This window comes from Ostrinia nubilalis, chromosome Z, assembly GCF_963855985.1.
Source record: "Ostrinia nubilalis chromosome Z, ilOstNubi1.1, whole genome shotgun sequence".
Classification (NCBI taxonomy): Eukaryota; Metazoa; Arthropoda; class Insecta; order Lepidoptera; family Crambidae; genus Ostrinia; species Ostrinia nubilalis.
Genome location: NC_087119.1, coordinates 1,085,304 through 1,104,748, shown reverse-complemented (window position 1 = coordinate 1,104,748; position 19,445 = coordinate 1,085,304). Strand labels below are relative to the sequence as shown.

The 19,445-nt window shown below is 38.9% G+C and overlaps 1 protein-coding gene across 1 annotated transcript; it reads right to left on the bottom strand.

Moving 5' to 3' along the window:
- On the bottom strand, positions 1-17,564 carry LOC135086898 (transcription initiation factor TFIID subunit 4). The gene is made up of 10 exons (XM_063981722.1): positions 16,749-17,564; positions 15,454-15,618; positions 14,933-15,082; positions 14,510-14,719; positions 13,995-14,141; positions 7,716-8,065; positions 7,136-7,331; positions 3,050-3,223; positions 2,392-2,547; positions 1-1,395 (listed from the first exon to the last, which is right to left on the bottom strand). The coding sequence occupies exons 1-10, from the start codon at positions 17,562-17,564 to the stop codon at positions 1,267-1,269; spliced, it is 2,493 nt and encodes an 830-aa protein (XP_063837792.1). The 3' UTR covers positions 1-1,266.
- Between the last annotated feature and the right edge of the window lie 1,881 nt (positions 17,565-19,445).

Sequence of the window (19,445 nt, the reverse complement as noted above, 5' to 3'; positions counted from 1 at the left end):
CTATTATTATATACGATTCGGCTTCGATATCTATAATACAATAGGAGTTTATTTCATGTGTCAGATGACAAGGGTGGAAACAACCTACGATTCATGTTGTTTATTTACGTGCAATATGTGGGCATATTGTAAAAGTGGAATGCCGAGTTGTATTTCTAAAACTTGTTCTATTATTTTATACTATTTGGCTGCGACTCGGCGTGACGACAATACAAAACATTTTTCGCGAATCGGTGTTCATACATTCACACAATACATTAGACGCCATGTTGTCATAAACGACATATTATAAAATCGCTGTGATTTAATATTCTTAATCATTAATTTTATGGCAAGTGTCCATCAGGAATCATTGTTCTTACACACAGAATCGTATTATTTCGCTTTCGGGTAGTAATATGTCAAAATTGTTGGTTCTTTAGGCGAACAATGTATGGAGAACGAACATTGTCCTTTATCAAAACAATACCTAACATGGAATTGATTTTTAACATCACTTACCAAAAAAAGGACACAGTCCTAAGCTAGTAGAGAAAAACAATTATTTACACATACAACTACACGATATGTACAATGTACATAGGCAATACAATAACAATGTATGTCTTATAAAATACTGATTTATATACATATCTAGTTATTCTAGATATTTTTTTTTTCCTAATTTTATGTTATTTTTAATCATGTTTTTAGTTTAAGATTTCCAAATTTTTTGTTGCATTTAGTCGTGCTTCAACTTTATAATAAGCTAATAATCACTTATGATATTGCACATCAGTTAATGCAGCTATACTTACCTACCATATATGAATATTTATAGTTTATATTATAATAGCAGGATTTGTATGTATACTTGTAATTGGAGATAAAAATATTATCCGTTCTTCTACATGATTTAACTAATCATTTTCTAGCCTGAGCTAGGATAAGTATATGGTGCCCAAAAATTACTTTTGATACAAAACACACTGTCTATTGTATATTTGCTAAATACAACTATAATATTGAAAAATATTATTATTTATATACAATAACACTGCCTATTGTGTACATATTTCCTAAATAACTAAAATATTGAAAAATATATATAATATACAATCTGTTCTCTACATAAATATTTCATGAAATCCTGTTCACTTACTCACATTCTGTTCAATCACAATGTTTAATTGGTTACTTAGATCACTTTTCACAGTTATAGCACGTGTTCAATCACTTAGGCTTGCCGCCCTTGGCCGGGTGCCGCGTGGCCCGCGCTGCCGGGCCTCACTTGAGGTAGCTGCGGTACAGCATGGTCGAGTGGGCGGTGTCCCTCTCCTGTTCCAGCAGGAATATCATGTCGCGGTGGTTGATGCGCTTGAGGCGAGTCCGCAGCGCGAGCTGGCTTCGGCCCGTCTGGAAAGTCACAAGTTATTTATTTCTTGCAAGTTGTTTTTAGATCGTTTTACCCACGAAGATGCGCCCGACCATTCTTCCGCTAATGTTTGAGTGTTACCGGTACACGCTAATGACGCTCGGATTGCTCGGATCAAACTGCTCGCACCCCGCGCTTCTCTCGACCAAAAAATGGTGGGGTGCGTCTTCGTGGATGAAACAATCTATACTACCTGCTTGTAAAGTTCACCGCTGATAGTAATGATCCGCAGCAGTTCATTCGTTAAAAGTTCGGACAAAGATATCCCCAAGGATTTTCAGAATGACTGGTCTTGGACTTGGTCTGCTCGCATCCAGGTACTTCCGGCTACCTTCACTAGATCGTCGGTCCATCGCGGAGGATGACGTCTTTCGAGTCCGTGCTCGAACTAGAGAACTTTTGTTCCAACGGCCCCATCGGCCTTAGCAGGGTACGATTATAACCAGTTGTACTCGGTTACAAGTTAAAGTTACATTCAAATATAGCTATCATAATTAACTTTAAAAAAAAAACCGACTTCAAATGCGTGAACACAAAAAAAACTAAAAATTAAAAATATAGCGTATAAAAAAGTTCATCCCCAATTTTCCACCCTTGGGGGTGAAATATTTTCTTCAAATTCGCATGAAAACACCCTTTTGATAATACCTATTCAACAAAAAAATAATCGTTCAAATTGATTAATAATCGGTGGAGATATTGCGTATAAAAAAGTTCATACCCAATTTTCCACCCTTGGGGGTTGTTTTTTCTATTATTAAATTTAAATGGGACCACCCTTGAGGTATTACCTATACGCCGAAAAAAGATTTGTTCAAATCGGTTCATAATTGGCGGAGTTATCGCGTAACAAACATAGAAAAAAAAAAAACATACGGGTCGAATTGAGAACCTCCTCCTTTTTTGAAGTCGGTTGAAAACATACAATGTATGTACAGCCAGTTCTGGTTACTTAAAAAGCAGGTTTTTACACTTACGATGCCTCCGCTGCCGTGCGCACTGGTACCGGAGTCGCCGGCGCCCCCGGGGCCGTCCAGGCGGGGCTTCTTGCGAGGCCCGATGGCCTGCAGCGCCGTCAGATTCGCCTCGCGCTGCCGAAGCTCTTCAAGTTCTGCTCGCTGCATCTCCTTAGCCTGGCGGATTATGGGACCATTCATTTCCGATTCTAGTCTTATTTGGTCCTTATTTTCTTCGGTAAGAAAATAATAAGGACAGCAAACAGGCATCAAACAAAATATACAGTTCAAGGTAAAAATACTGAAAAATTCTAGTCTCTTGTTTAATTTGAAGAAAATTAGGAATCTTATCTAAGCACAAGAGTTAAGATTGATCAATATGCAGGTATATTACAAATCAAGTGCTTGTGGCAAATAAGCAATTATTACTTTATGTAAATAGTCTTACAGAGAAAAATACTTGAGTAAAGTTGGCGTTATATTGATAATCCAATGGCGGATTTACACTATGCGGAAATTAGCAGAGTCAAGTAAAAAAAACAGAGGAGTGGGGACGAAATTCATTCATTTTTCATCCCCACCCCACTTTTTTTTTGACTTGACTTGGCTAATTTCCGCGCAGTGTAAAAGCAGCATAACATCACTGTTTTAAAAATCGACTGTACTGCATTAAACTTACCTTTGCCTTCAGCTTAGCCTGCTCGGGATCCTCGTTCTTGGAGCGGGACTTGGCAGCGCGAAGGAGGATCTCCCTTTCAGAATCCTCTCGTCGTTTCTTGTCCACGCGGTCCAACTCCTCAAGGAACTTGAGTTGCCCTTTCACGTCCTGAGTCACTTCGTACCGGGAATCAGACTGTGGACAAGGATAAAGGTCCTGTTAATATTGAGGATTTGTTTCTATTTGGACGATGAAATCAGGGAGATTCTTTTGACACGCAAGGTGTATATCATTCCAGTTCCAAGAGAAATTGTGAATGTATCAAGCTCATCATCCCTACTAATATTATAAATGCGAAAGTAACTCTGTATGTCTGTTTCGCTTTCAAGCCTAAACCACTGAACCGATTATAATAAAATTTGGCATAGAGATAATTTGAGTCTCGGGAAACGACATATGATAGTTTTTATCCCGGTTTTTGAATCAGGGACGCGCGGGATAAAGTTTTTCTGTGTCCAACGAAATTTCACGAGGGCGGAAAGCTAGTTTCATTATAACTTAAGAAATGCTGTAATAAAACTGACTGCAGCACTGCACAGGTCTTGATCGAATCGAAAGCCTTCTCAAAGTCAACGAAGGACAAGCATAGTGGCTAGTAACTATCCTCGGTCTTCTGTAAAACCTGCCGCAGAAACTGGCTTGTTCGGGACTCCCAAACACGTATGCGAACGCGTAGGTTCGCGAAGAACCAGCGCATTCGAAAACAGCTTGTAGACAGAAGCGAAGTGATGGGTCTGCAATTCTTTAGTAAGAAGAGCACCATCATGCTTCTGTCTATTCCTCTGGCGTTATTCTCTTACGTAGTATGGAGTTCAAAAGTTTCTGAAGGACTTTCGGTATCGATTTTTTGCAGAAGCTATTCCGTCTGGTTACATTGCATTCCTGATCCTCAGAGTAGCCAAATGGTACTCGGTGAAGGTGATTCAGGTGTAGCAATGTGTAGACGACACATTCAGATGAAGAAGTAGAAGCCATACATACAATTGAAACTCACTTCAATGTTGTTATGGGGGACTTCAACGATGAGATTAGACTTCATCATGATGACCACAAAGCGACGAATATTTAATGTCTCCGTGATCAACAGGGTGAAAACCGGTAGTGATCACCAAATGGTTAGAGTAGAGGCATACTAAATATTAGCATTAAGCTGGAAAGGTCCGTTTGATGAAGTCTACGCTCTCCGACCCACATTTATTGCCCCGAGAGCTTTCAACTCGAGTTGTCAAATAGCTTTGCATGCCAAAAGAACTGCGAGTCAGTGGACGAGCTCTGAATTACAAATAAGTATCTAAATGGCCGTGTGGTGACGGCAGAGTAGAATACATTTGTCACCAACCCCTACTCTTCCCGCGGGTGTCGTAAGAGGCGACTTAGGGACTACACATCAAACAGAGAATGGGCAGCAGCGCTCTCTGAAAAACATCAATCTTTTAAACTGCGATCTCCAACCCGCCTGCCAAGCGTGGAGATTATGGCAAAACCCTCCACTATAGTGGAGGAGGCTCATAGTCCAGCAGTGGACTGTAAAGGGCTGTTGATGATGATCTAAATGGGTCGGTTTGTAAAGCAATTAAGTTCACTACCTACCGATATTTTACGTGGCAAAACACAGCTTCATTGGTGTTCATGGCATTGACGTAATTCGACATTTACATATCATTCGCAACGGATACGTGATAAATTATTTAACTCAATACTTCATGGAACAGTAATCGGAATTCGTTACGTATTAAACCATTTCGACCTTATTTCAGCATTCATTTTTCACATTTCAGCATTTATTTCAATGGAACGGTAGTTTCTTGTATATTTGATCGTTCGTTTCAGCCGAAAGACGTCCACTGCTGGACAACGGCCAAGGATTTCCACAAAGACCGGCCCTGCGCCGCTCGTATTCAGGCACCTGCCGCGACCTTCACCAGATCGTCGGTCCACCTAGTGGAAGGCCTGCCCACGCTACGTATTCCGGCTCGTGGTCGCCACTCAAGAACTTTCCTGCCACAACGGCCATCAGCTCTACGAGCTATGTGTCCCGCCGCCTGCCATTTGTTAATTTTAGCGATTCTGCGGGCTATGTCAGCCACTTTGGGGCCCATATTAAGCGACCACGTCTCAGATCCGTATACTCAGATCACTGGCAACCCACACTGGTCAAAGACTTCTGTCTTGAGACACTGCGGTATTTCGGACGTGAGAATATCGCGAAGCTTTCCGAATCCCCCCATGGTTACTACTAAATTGAAATAGTTCTAATAAGCTATAGCTTATTCTTTTTCTCTGTCCGACGTGGCTTAATCTGACTAATACTGCTTGGCGTACCCTCTGAAGCTCAGTATTTTTGTGGACAATCAATTCGTTTCAGAATAGGCTGCAATGTTATTGCAGAAATGTAAATACCCCGGGACCCGACTCTTCACAAAGACATTGACTTTCATGCTACTGAAGATATACGTATCGCTCGCACTTTATTATGAGCAGATACGAAAACCTATGAATGTATGATAGTATTTCCTTCGTTTTGAGTATAACCTCACCTAATGCACAAAACAACAGAGCAATTTCGCATCACGTCAAAGGCAAAAACAGTCATTATACATGCATAGATCTTGGCTGATACTCGCAGTAGTCTCTTGTTTGCTTTCATGGCTTTGGCTGAAATCCTTCGCACAGTGCTTTCGAATTACGCGTATAGCATCTGCTAAATAGATTTTGAATATTTTGCATCCACACTTCATGTTCTATTCGAATTAAGAAACTTATAATTTATATTCTAGGATTCGAACCCAGAACACAAAGAATTGAGTGTAACTTCGCAACTTTTGACTAGATGTCTGAATACTTTTGGCAACTTCGCTATAGCTTTGTTCAAAATTTCGCTATCAGATTTAATTCGCTCGTGCGGATCACGACATTGCATAATATCTTTTCGCCTGGGAAATATTCTTTGCATTAGAATTAATCGTTTCAGAGATAACCTTTCGTTTCAATTGACCTAAACGCGCATTGACTCTTTCGTTCCATTTCATCAACAGATTTCATTTAAAATATTCTCATAAACATATCGTTTCGCATTAGCATGTTCGTATTCGCATTAGTTTCGAACACAGCAGAAAGAAAGCAGCATACTGAATGAAAGCTTACATAAATAATTGAATTCAGGAGACCTATTTGTTTACAAGGTTGTCTAATATCAGTTATTATATCCCATACAAAGAAGGACAAGAAAAGAGACCCGAACAAAAATTATATTAAATGCTTGAAGAAAACGGTCAAGGGTTTCCTCGGGCAAATTAGGCATAACTCTGAAAATGACTGACCTTTACTGAAGGATAAGACCGACCAAACAAATGATACATGGAATAGTCGATATGCGTGGCTCAGTCATACTTGGCTACATTGCATGAAGGCTTATAGTGTTTAAAAACAAGTTTCAGAAAATATAAATTAACACAAATAGATTAATACGTTTAAAAAGAGACAAGATGAACTTATTATTTTCTTTTTCTTTTCTTTTTTATTAAAAAAGATTATTAGCAATTTGTATTGCCCAAATTACTATAGTCCCGTTAGCCCCTCGTGTTAAGCTAAATGAGCTTGTGTTACGAGTGGGCTCACCACAATAGTCGAGCGGCGCGGTGGGATATTTTGCCAGTAAAGGTCTTTAAGGTAGTGATGGGTAGTTTTTTTATTTTTTATTTATTTAAGGCAACATACAGTCATGCACAATCAATAGTACTATAGTAAAGATGAATATGATTAAAGATCAAATTAGTGCCTATAACATTTATAGCTATTACAATATTGGTTACAAATGAGCCACTCTTAGGACTAAAATTTTTAACAACAAGCCAAAACCTAGTGCACAGACAACAGCATATCGAGCCAACCACTATGGAATCTTATGTAGTTGTAATAGTTACTTTTTGCAACTAAAATATATGTAGATATAGGTCCGACATGCTGTCAGTCGGAAACAAAATAAAATAAAACAGAAAAATAAATGAGGAACACAAAGATAGTGACAGATTGGAAAATTTAGTTTACCTTGATGTAGAGATCGATCCTGTGCTGCGCGATGACGGCGAGTTTTTCCGCCAAGTTCTTGAGGCGCTCGTGCACGGCGTGGCTCAGCAGCCCGGCCAGCTCCAACGCCGGCTCGTCCAGCCCGTGCCGCGCCGCCGCCGCCCGAAGCCGCGCGTGCAGCGGGCCCGTCGGCACCAGGTACTCGTCCTTGCACGACCTGGAAACCACCGGATCATCGTCCGCGTTCAAAACAGGATCCTCTTCCAAAAACGACTCGTCCGCCACGAACCCATCGTCCCCCGACTTCTCAACCTCCTTCAAAAACGAAAAATCGCTCTCACTGTCAGACATTTTACTTTTTATTTCAAATTCAACTACACGTTAGTCCGCTATGAAGAATCTATCCCGAATGGGCAAGTGGACACAAAGAAGTTAACTATTCATTTCATGCAAGATAATATTGCGCATTGCGAGTCAATGTATAAATGTATCGATTATGTGGGACACTTTAGGTGCAGGAAACTGAATAAATCTGTGTTGCATAAGCAGGCACAATTTCTAGAGGCATTTCGCATTCATGAAACCGTCGGAGCTTACATACCTAATCTGGGTGCCGATGAGCTCCGTGGAGCCCAGAATCCTTTGCGATTCCTCGGCCAAGTTGACCCCTCCCATCGCAGCCACGTCGTTGATGTCGTCATCGCCGGCCATCTTGTCGTCGGCGAAAGGCTGCGAAGAATACTGCATTTTCTTTTCCTTGTCCTTGAGAAGGGATTTCCCAGGAGTGAGGACAGTGGAGAGGGCAGCGGACGGGACCCCGGAGCGCGCGAAGTTTGCCTTGCTGTTGACGGTCATGGACTTGCCGACTTTGCCGACGTTGATTTTCGTCTGCACTGGGATGTTTTGAAGGACCGCGATCGAACTCCCCGGCTTTGACGCGGGCTTTTGTTGCTGAAAGTGTGAAAAAATGTGAACTCGTGGTAAGCACATGACTTGCCAGCGCACAGCAACAAAGTACCATTCGGCGTCTACTAAATACTAAAGTTTTGTCATGCATGTTTGATGTACAACATTGGATGCATACAACGACAAATACTTTAGGTTACTAAAATAAACTAGTTACTTTCGTCAGGTGGATCACGGAAAACATTTGAGAGAAATGAAATTGTTCAGCTAATAGGCAAGAATGAGTCATTTTAATCGTTTCATATATTAATTATAGTGCACGATTATATGTGCCTCCAGAAGACTTCAATTTTTCCCAAATATGTTCCATTGAAACTAAAATCTAAACAGTAATATTGTCTACTTAACATTAATAAGTGAGCATATTGTTTCTACTGCGGTCATGCAACATTGAATCTATTGATAACGATAAATCTATAAACGGTCCAACTGTAAAGATAACCAAGTCAGTAATAGCGCGGTTGATTCTCACGTATGTACACGTAAAATAGTGACCTCGTGACTATCTATAAGTGGCTGAAATAAAATTGTTTAAACGTATAATAAATTAGAAAAGTGTGTACAGTCCAATGGCTTTTTTCACGTTACAAAAAAAAAAAGGGTGCCAACGTGAATCTTATTTTTTTAAAGCTGTTTGTCTGTCAGACAGCTTGAATCCTAACTTGTAGATACTTGAACACAGATACTTTTATGCAAATCCGAGAGAGTTTGTATGCGTATCATTGTGAAAAGACGCATTTATAAGGTTTTGAGAGTATGCGAAGCCCGTTATTCTGTTGCGATCTTCAAACTTAACCATTAAAACTACCCATTACTGTGCGATACATACGTAAAATTAGACCGACATTGATTACTGATAACAACAAGTACTACAGAAAGCCTTAAAATCTATACTTAACCTAAAAATGTTGAACACAATAACTAAGAATTTATCTTTATGTGCATTCTCGCTACGGTATTTTGTAACAATAGGTAATAAAAATTGTAATACACCTAATAATAAAGAAAAGTGGGTTACATAAATTTATGTAGGTACTCATGCAAATTATTCTACGTTAATATGACAATAACATTCATTACACCAAATTCTGACGATTCTAGAATATAAATAATATAACATAAAAACAGTTATGGTAAATTGGTTTACAACTTCTTACTTGAATTTTCAACCTAATAGGTTATGTTCATGTTTTTAAAATTATGTTAATCATTGCGTTTTGTTACTACCTCGAACAGACGCATCAAATAGAATATGAAAACAGAATATTTTGCCTAATTTATTTAGAATTGTAGCCAAATAAATGAGTTCAATGGTATGAACGTAAGGTAAACTAGATATTAATGTCATGAACATTATTAAATATAGTCAAAATAAAAGCTTTTATTCGGTACTTAGGCCTTCCAGGGCGCTTAAACATGTCCCAAATATAGCCTGCCCTACCTTACTTCGGGACAACATATGGGTTGGTGGTGAGAAGTGACGGATGAAAAACAGTCACCTTTGTCAGCCTCTTTTTCAATTAGATTATTATAAATTAGAATGGTTCGAAATATCATTCATTTTGTACGAACATTGCTATGCATCGAGTGACTACATATTAACAACATTTAAAGATGGACGAGAAAAAATACAGCAAACGTTTTGTTTGATAAGTGTGGTGGGATATTGAATAAGTCAACTGACCACCCAAGACCAATTTGTAACCTTGTATTGCATTAAGCAATAAAAAAAGAAAACGAAACGCAAAAGAAGGCGTGCAAATCGTATACACTAGTGGACTCTGTATTGATCCGTTCGTTCCGTCTCGTTTCGGAGCCTTCCGTCACATTGTTTGTTGTCTAGTGTATACGAGGGTTTGTAATTCACCTTTGGCTGACTGAACATTGGAGTCGTGACAAAAAATCCGCCAATTTACACTCATAATCGACCAAAGATTTCATAGACAACAAAATCGTTGTGGTTGAAGTGCAAGTGTTTTATTATCAAAAGTTGCAGCGATACGTAGTAGACATGAAGGGATTTCCACTTTTTCTCCATCGTTTTCTTCGATTCTGGCCATGAACGAGGAGCATTCCCAACTAAGGCATAAGCTCGTCTTTGCAGTATTTTACGTAATAACTTTCTTGATGGAACAGAGACTATACTTCATATTCTGAAAGGGGACATAGCTCCCTTCCCCATGTCTCTCATAGTTCAAGCTCGAGTATAGACGTCAAGAATTGGCGGATTCTTGCACGCTCCTTGCAAGCGTGATGCTAAGCGTCCGTGTGAACAAACCTGCGCGGGCGCCGGAGCTTGGACTGGCATAACGTTTATGGGTTTTGGCGAGGACATCGGCGACACCAGCGTCATCGGCATGACTGGGGGCAGGAGAGGCGTGAGCGTGGGGCTCTGACTATCCTCGTCCAGCTGACAACACAACCAGCTTAGTGACCGGCCGGGGAGCGCACGCGCACACACATAGGGTTACCATACGGCAGGATTACAATGCGTATTTTTTAAATTTCGAATTTAAAATCAAATAATCATTAATGTAATACTTATTCGTGAAAACTATTTAACAATTTTGATTTTGAGTAGCCACACGGAACGATTTTGACTCCTGATCTAAAGAATCATGCACATTTTGTAACAAATTACATCAAATACTAACAACTGAGGATCCAGCCACGGTATACCGCTTTACGGTTTCTTCCAAAAGACGTCTCCGCTTGAAGATAACTCGGCAATGGATAGGCCGGTGCGTGAGTTCGATTAATAATGACTAGACCCTATTAAATCGTCTCATGTGAACTGCTCAAGTTGTATGTCCTGATTTGTAACGACATTTAAAACGTACTGCTGACACTTTTTTTGCACCGTTATGGTTACCCTACAATAATATGCGTTCGCCACGGCCCTCAAAGAATACACCAACAAACATTATAATCATCAAATTACTACAATAATGACAGAGGACAAAGCCAGATGATACAATAACGGCATTCAACAAATTAAATATAACGTAGCAGCAAATAAACAGATAACTGAACAAAAACAAAACAAGCCGAGGATGCTTGGTTTACTCAAATAATAACATTTATAGAGAGCGAGCTTCTGCTCGCGAAGGAACAACTGCTGTACGAAAACAAAACAAAAAATCAAAATGGCAGTAAAATAAAACATTGATTTCAGAGCTTAGGGAGTCTCATGCGAGATGGTACGAACATTAAGTAAGTACCAGAAGGTTTAACACACCTGAAACGGTGAGTGTACCGAAACGGCGCCAAGAGGCATGGGAGAAAATACCGGCACTGCCATCGGCATTAGGGGCGTTAGGACAGGGCTCGACGACCCATCGTCATCAGAGAGCTGATGGAAAACCAAAACACTTTAGCTATCCCCAACGTACTGAAAAACTCAAAACACATGTCGTTGTGACAATGTCGTAACACATTTATAACACATGAATATTTTTAAAAATAACGCTTTGCTCCACTTGCCTTGTAATATTCTGTGTTACATTGTGCTTGGAAATGTAAAATGCAATTAAAATTCATCGGTAATAGCTAGTATGGATTGCAACCCGGATCGATCGTCAAATATTAATTATTATTGTGATTTTAGTTCTAGATTTTTCTGATCTTCCTTCAATAAACTGTGATTATATTCACAGGTTTACTGTTATTTTTATCTTCTATAGTATTATTATGTCGATGACATTTTTTATTGTTTTGAATACTCCAGTTACCATCGAATATTACCTCAGTTTTCTTGATGATCCAGATTACACTTAATTAAAACTTAGTTAAAACTTAATTAACACATAGATCTTGGATTGCTTCCAGATATCATAAAAATTGCAATCCCTAGCTATTACGAGTATTCAGTCAATAAGTATTTTTCGGTCGATTTTTCAAACCAGTTGGCTTCTGTTATTAAACTAGTGTGTTTTGTCACTGCCAAAACTTTTTTCAATCGTCGTATAAAATAATATATTGCCAATCATATTTTTAGATTTCAAGTCACCTGGCAATAGAAAAACCGGCCCATAATCATTCAAAAAATGTATTGTTGATACCGCTAACCTTTTTTAGTGTATTCTTATTATGAATACACCACCATGGAAGCGGAGCGCTATGATAAAGTTAGCGGTTCGATTATGGGTACAGTCGCTAAAATGGTCTTTAAAACTAAAAAAAAATATCTAGTATGTTTCTTATCTCCTTAGTGCATGAATGGAATCACCCCTATTATAAAACCAGTATTCATTTAATTTAGTTTTACACAAGTTGATGACTAAATTATAAGGATAATGTGACAAGGATTATTAAAATTACTTTTTCAATTAAAAAAAAACTGATAAAATAAAAGGTCTTAGAACTAAGTTTAAAAGTGGCTGCACGGAATCGGTCCTATTGACTCTAGAGTCAGAACTTTGGATATTTCTAGGAACATTTTGAGGTGATGACACCACTCAATTCATTATGCAGTAAATAAGAGATTAATACATTACAAAACCATAGTTAATTTTCCGTACAAAGATTGTCAGCTCATTTAAAAATGCCATGGTGGTGTCATCATGCCTTTTCGTCATGAAAATGGTTTCAGTTTGGTGTTATTAACAATACAGTGTTAAAACTATTTTAATGTTAAATCGAGTTATTCTAGGGCTAGGGCTGCCATATACCATGGTGATAAGGGGTTTCAATATTGTCTAACTGGTCTTTTGTTTCTAATAAAAAAAAGTACCATACATAATAAGATGGCAAATTCATGGTCATTTCATTTGCAAATGGCAGTTTATTTAGTAGTTCCTGTAGCTTTAGCCGTTTTTTAAAAGAACGGGATGAAAAATACCACTCTAATTGGACAGGGACTTATGGCAGCCCTGGTCTATGCGCATCACTAAACTTATAGTTGGATATAAATATTTATATTCTCCAGTTTGTCTATATCTAACCTAAAGGTTGGGCCTCAACAATACAAACGTTTGGGCGTCCCTCAAGCAATTAGGGAACATAATACAATCAGGAACAAAAGATACTTCTACTGATAAACCATTGTAAAAATAAGACCACGTTAACCTAATCAAGAAAACGCGTGATCTTATTTTTTAAACGTGGTCTTATTTTTTAAACGTGGTCTTATTTTTTAAACGTGGTCTTATTTTTTAAACGTGGTCTTATTTTTTAAACGTGGTCTTATTTTTAAAATAAAACCACGTTTTAAAGGTTAATCCGATCAGGAAAATGTGATCTTTTTTAAGGGATAGTCTTTTTTTAAGGGATAGATTTATTTACAGTGTCAGCAAGATATTTGAGACTTAACGATTGTGGAACGTGCCCCTATTGTATGGTTGAGAAACGCCCGACAGACGCCTGTATGATCGGGGTTCTTAAATACTTTACATCAGAGCCAGTGTACCCTAGCGCGTTATGGAAGCTATAAAAAGGATTGTACTAAATGTTGCAAGTAGACAGATGGTAGTCTGTCATTATTAGCTTCTACTCTAAGGGCGCTAGTGTAAACGTTATGGAAAAAGGAAGGCTCAGATTATCCGTACTTGCAGAATATATACTATGCCTGCATCAGATACTTAAGATTTTACGACAGAACCTTTCATATGGACTTATGACACTTTTCATAAGAATTTATTTTATTATAGTGTATCATATGAGCGCTTTACGATAATATAGCTGCGCGTGTAATGCACGCACACTAATTTTTATACAGCAAACTAGTAATCACACTAAGGTGTCTCTGACACTCGTGGCATTATTGCAGACATTTTAAAGTATGTTTTAATCGGATTGTAAATCTATCTTCTGGAAAATTTCCAGATAATCTAAGCCTTTCTTTACAGACCTGTAATGTAAATGGTTAGTTAGATTAGCCACGTACACACTACAGTTGGTTTCTAGTTCGACTTACCATGACGTTGGGCGTTGCAAGGACCGGCTGCGGTGGCGTAGGCAGGGAAGGGATCGTGGAGAACGCCACGTGAGCTGGCGGTGGATTGATCCCCTCAATCACCAATTCTTTTGTGACTAAGGATTGTCTCAGTAGTGGTAGACTCCTCTGAAAATTACAGACATTGAAAATTGTAATCAAGAAAACTGCTAAGAGATTCTTTTTGGAATCGAAGTGGATGAAGTATCAGTTCACCACTAGAGAATATCATACATTATAGGAATCATGACAAGTGGCATGATACATAATAATATATCATAACCTTTTTAATATCAACGAAGAACTATAGTTTAAATTGACATTTAGTATGAAAATGATATTGTAAACAAGTGTTCATCCCGGGTTAAATTTTTTTGTAATAAAGCCCTTGGTGTATTTTTTGGTGTATAGAGTAGGGTTGCTTGAATCTATACTCAAGAAATGATTCTAACTTGTGATAGGTTTTAATACTTGAGTATTACCGTCGTGACGCATACCTTTAGGAAGCCGATGAGGCACGGCTGTGGACTAGCATTGAGCAGTCTTTCGAGTCTGTCGCAGAACTTCTCGGGCTCCACTTGAGCGTCGATCAGCTCCTGGATGAGATTTCGCACGTTCTCCTCTACCGACTTGGGCTCCTTGCTCGACAAATCCAGCAGGTTCGCGAGAAAGTTCCTGCACTTCTCCTTGGTGTTATCGTTTGGTTTCTAAGGAAAATACGGTACATATTAGGGAAGTGTAAGCTTTTCCTTAGCAACATTGATTTGTAGCTCATTTCTTCCGCAATTTCCCCAAAGCCAAAGGTATATTAGGTACCTACATCTGAAGTATTATTTTATATAACACTTTATCAAATAAGATTTATGTTTGCTAAGCATAAAGTTGCATTTCACACAGTTCAATGAATATGAAATGCTCACTTGTGTGGTGACGGTAGGCGGCTGCGGCGCGGCGCCTGCCACGTTGACGGGCGCAGGGGCCACGACGGGCGTCGCCACCGGCCCCTGCGGCATCTGCGGCATCGGCCCCGGCTGCGCCATGCTCGTCGACACCGTCGCTACGCCCGGGTGCTGCGCAACAAACACACGCCTTCAAACAACCGCCGACAACACACCTGCCACTGATCAAGCACATTCTCAAGCCAACACGGACCAACTACTTTAGCTTCGCATATTCATGTTACACGCATTACACATTTACTCCGAAAATGCAAATCATTTATCAGTCTCGATGCACTCACAATTAACAATGATGCAAACAGAATTAATCAGGGTTAATGGATACACAATGACACTGAAAGTTCCGATTAGTTCTTACCTTGTTAATTACCTTAGGACATGCACCTTCACCACAATAGTACATGCATGATTGATTATTTGAAACCGGACAATGAACGGTTGTCCGGCTTCAGTGTTGTGGGTGTGTGGCTGTGCCTACTTACTGCCGGCACGGTCGACAGCCGGATGGTCTGAGCCTGCGGCGCCGCGAGCGAGTTGGGCGCGGGCGCTGGGCCCACCCTCAGAAGCTGGTACTGACCCGTCTCAGTCTTTAACAACAAATGACCCTGCTGCCCCGGTTGTAGACTTTGCAGGGTTTGCAGCGTTATCTAAAAATGAACGCCTTGTTTCAATTTTATTTGACTCGCAGAAATCCAAGTGATTTATGTGATTTTACATACTTCGTGATACAATGACTTTGATAAAACCGAGAGTATGATTTTAAAGCAGGTCATTTGTTAGATATAACTTGGTGAGGATTAACTAACATTTAGGTGCAACATCAAGTGAAACGGTGCAGGCAGGGTATTATGCACTGTTTATATTAGCATAGACAAGCTCAAGGATACATAGATAAAGACAGCAGATGCCAACAACATTGTAAATTCTTTTATCGACAACATAAAAAGTTTGGATAATAATTGCCACATGTTATCCAGCCAGATCAATTAACTTATTAGATACTTAATATATTTTAGGTGATTAGTGAAAGTTGTCTAATGACTTTAAACTTGAAGTAGGTAATTAACAATTATTAATTAACTAATATTTTCCTGAGTCATTAAATATTTAAAGAATTCGCATAAATTAATAAATGCTAAGTATGTAGAAAATGTTCAGAAATTATTCTTAATCATTTCATTGAACAATTAACAACTAATGTTAAAATAATATGTACAAATTATTTTTGCTAGCACTTTAAGAATACATTAAAATTACCATATAAAAGTAGTAATAAAGGCATGGTATTATTATTAAACCAGAATAATGATCTTCAATAACAACATAGTCCCAATCCTAACAAGCTGTTTTAAGTGAAATGAGAGATGTAGGATGAAATAATACCACTCATGCAACATGAATCATAGAAATCCAGCACTCGTGGTCCATCCAATGGTGATGTTGAAATACCAGACACTAAACAGATAAGAGGATTACTGTATAATGCAGTATTTACAAGCTGTATTACACATTCATTTCACTGGATTCTTGCTATTATACAAAAGCATGTCACGGTGAAAAAGCAGGGTTCTCAACTTGAGAAGTAAATGTGTTAGATTTACAATAATTGTGGATAAAAATGTATATGAATTGAGTCGTCTAATAAATACCACTCTCAAGAAAAGACCCTGAATAATGATAATAATATTACTTATATGGGAGTTAAATGATGGTTTAGTGACTTATTCTAACAGCAACTTTAGAGATTCATTTGAGTGGTCGAATAAATTTAACTCACACCAGGAGCAGCGGCCCTCGCACCAACCACTTGCGGAGCACCAATCACCACACGCGGTGACACTGTTGCCACAGACTTTTGAGCTGCTACATTAGGGGCACCAGGCCTCATATTCAGTATCTGCACATTAGGCATGATGGTGGGCTGAGCTGATCCCAGATTCTGGGTTGTCACTACGACATTCTGCCCTCCTGGCTTGTTTAATGTCATCACGTTGGAGATCGCGCCAGGCATGCTGGAGTTGACAGACATGGGGACTGTTACCATTCCAGGCTGCATACTGACTTGACCGCCCGACGACCCTGGCTTAATCACTAAAGGTGGCTGCATAGCAACACCCTTGTTTACTGACTGGACCAGCTGCGCCTGACCAGATGCCAATATACAACCGTTGGCGATAGACTGAGCGGGAAACGTCACACGGTTGCTGGGGTTACACAAACCCTGAGTCTGCGAATATATCACTTTCAACGATTCCCCCGAATTAGACGTTAGCGTTTGAGACACGTATGAAGACGGGACACATTGCACATTGTTGTACGAGCCACTGCTGTTTACAATCGCAGATTGAATTCCAGTCACTACACCACTGCCACTGATTTGGTCCGTGTTATATTTTTGTACACCGATAATAGAATTTCCTCCCGATACTATATTAGAAAGCTGACTTTGAACACCGTTTAAAATATTACTATGTGAAGACGGGGCCGAAACAGATGTAACTAGCTGATTTTCAAGGGAGCCCACAATCGCGTTCACTGCGTTCTCATCAACGTCTGTAGACAAAGCTTGCTCTAAAAACTCGGCTGACGCCATTTTATACAAATCGACGAGACATCACCTACGATTTCAGTAACCGGTGAGAGTATTAAAAACCGATACCGCGTGGTATTTATTTTTTTTACCAATGTGATAATTAATTTTCAAACTAAAACAAAATAAATTAAAATTAATTAAAGTAATTTTACTATAATGTTATTTTTACGAAACAAATAAATACATTAAATAAACTTTATTTTGGTGGACCGATAGTGATGTGCTGTACGGACAGTCTCTGAAGCACTGCAGTCATACAATGAAGTGCAAGCTGAAATTCATAGATGGCGTTCTATAGATATGCGTTTCAAAAATTCATGACAAATGTTTTATTCAATTTTTCATCTTAGGAAATTGTCCGAACACTGGCAAAGATGGCATCTTAGGAAAACATCATATAATTTTGAGACTGTATTGAAAAAAATCATCGACGGCACTAATGTAATGTCAGTAAGGATCGGAAAATGATGCCGAATGCTTTTACTGGCTAATAAATAACTGTTATCTAACAATACCCATCTCTACAGCTTTTATCAAGTACGAACGGCTTTAAACACTATTAAAGCACATCCAGTGGGTCTAGACAAAGTGCAAATTAATAATCGCAAACCAGTCGAAAAGTGGTCGAAAAGCCCACTGGGGGGCTGCCCCCTAGACAAAGAGCACTTTTTGATCGAATCGAAAATCAAATCCGTCAAAACTCCATACAAAAAAGGGGCTTTTCGACCACTTTTCGACTGGTTTGCGATTATAATTTGCACTTTGTCTAGACCCACTGATCTTTCTCATGTCTTTCTCAAACCAAATTTTTCACGTGTAGGTAAAAAAATTCCAAGCGAATAAATTACCTACTCCAATTCAATAAAGTGTAAACCGACATTCAGAAAAGACTTACCTACCTACATTTTACTCATATTATCTACATAATGCTGAATGCCTTTTTTAGGGTTCCGTAGCCAAATAGCAAAAAAAAAACCTTATAAATTCGTCACGTCAAGATTGTCCGTCCGTATGTCCCAGCCACTTTTTTCCGAAACTATAAGAGCTATTAGTATTGAAACTTGGTAAGTAGATGTATATTGTGAACCACATTAAGATTTTTACACAAAATAGAAAAAAATATGGGGGTCCCCATACTTAGTAGAACAGCCCCCCTAGACAAAACGCACTTTTTGATCGAATCGAAAATCGAATCCGTCAAAACTCCATACAAAAAAGGAGCTTTTCGACCACTTTTCGACTGGTTTGCGATTATAATTTGCACTTTGTCTAGACCCACTGGTAGAACTGAAACTCATTTTTTTTTTCATCAAATCCATACGTGTGAGGTATCTATGGATAGGTCTTCAAAAATGATATAGATGAACCACGCTGAACTGTCCCACCAAACTCAATGACAGGGGGGCGCTACCATCGTTCAACTATATGGTTTCCAACATGGCTAAAATCTGAACCAGCGATCCGGTATTGACGGTGGCGCCCCACTGTCAATGTCATCGACAGGACAGTCCAGTATTTTGGAACTATATTGAGGTTTCTAATGTTATTTTTTTTCTAAACTGTTTGTAAATAGTTTGTATTTTTTTTCTAAATAGTTTGCGCGAGAGCCTACTTACTCAGTTCTATAGTTAGTGCCTTTAAGCTGTAGCAAAATCATAACTTACTTACAGGTTTGTACGGAACCCTCGGTGCGCAAGTCCGACTCGCGCCATTACTTTATGTACTTACTAACTTGATACTCAGTCCGCAACCTCTTAATATTTTAAATGTACTTTTTAAAGAACATGACGTATCTATTCCTCAGCATCCACTTTCAAATCATGCAAACTTACAACCCCCTTTTTACCCTTAAGGGAGTTAATTTCTAAAGATAAATTATTT

What these genes read in the sequence shown, in the direction of transcription:
- LOC135086898 (XM_063981722.1), bottom strand. Translation starts at nt 17,564, where the DNA reads ATGGCGTCAGCCGAGTTTTTAGAGCAAGCTTTGTCTACAGACGTTGAT. An exon ending in GGATCGATCTCTACATCAAG is followed by an intron (nt 3,224 to 7,135) that starts GTAAACTAAATT and finishes CCTTGTCCACAG; the next exon opens with TCTGATTCCCGGTACGAAGT. An exon ending in CGCACGGCAGCGGAGGCATC is followed by an intron (nt 1,396 to 2,391) that starts GTAAGTGTAAAA and finishes GTGACTTTCCAG; the next exon opens with ACGGGCCGAAGCCAGCTCGC.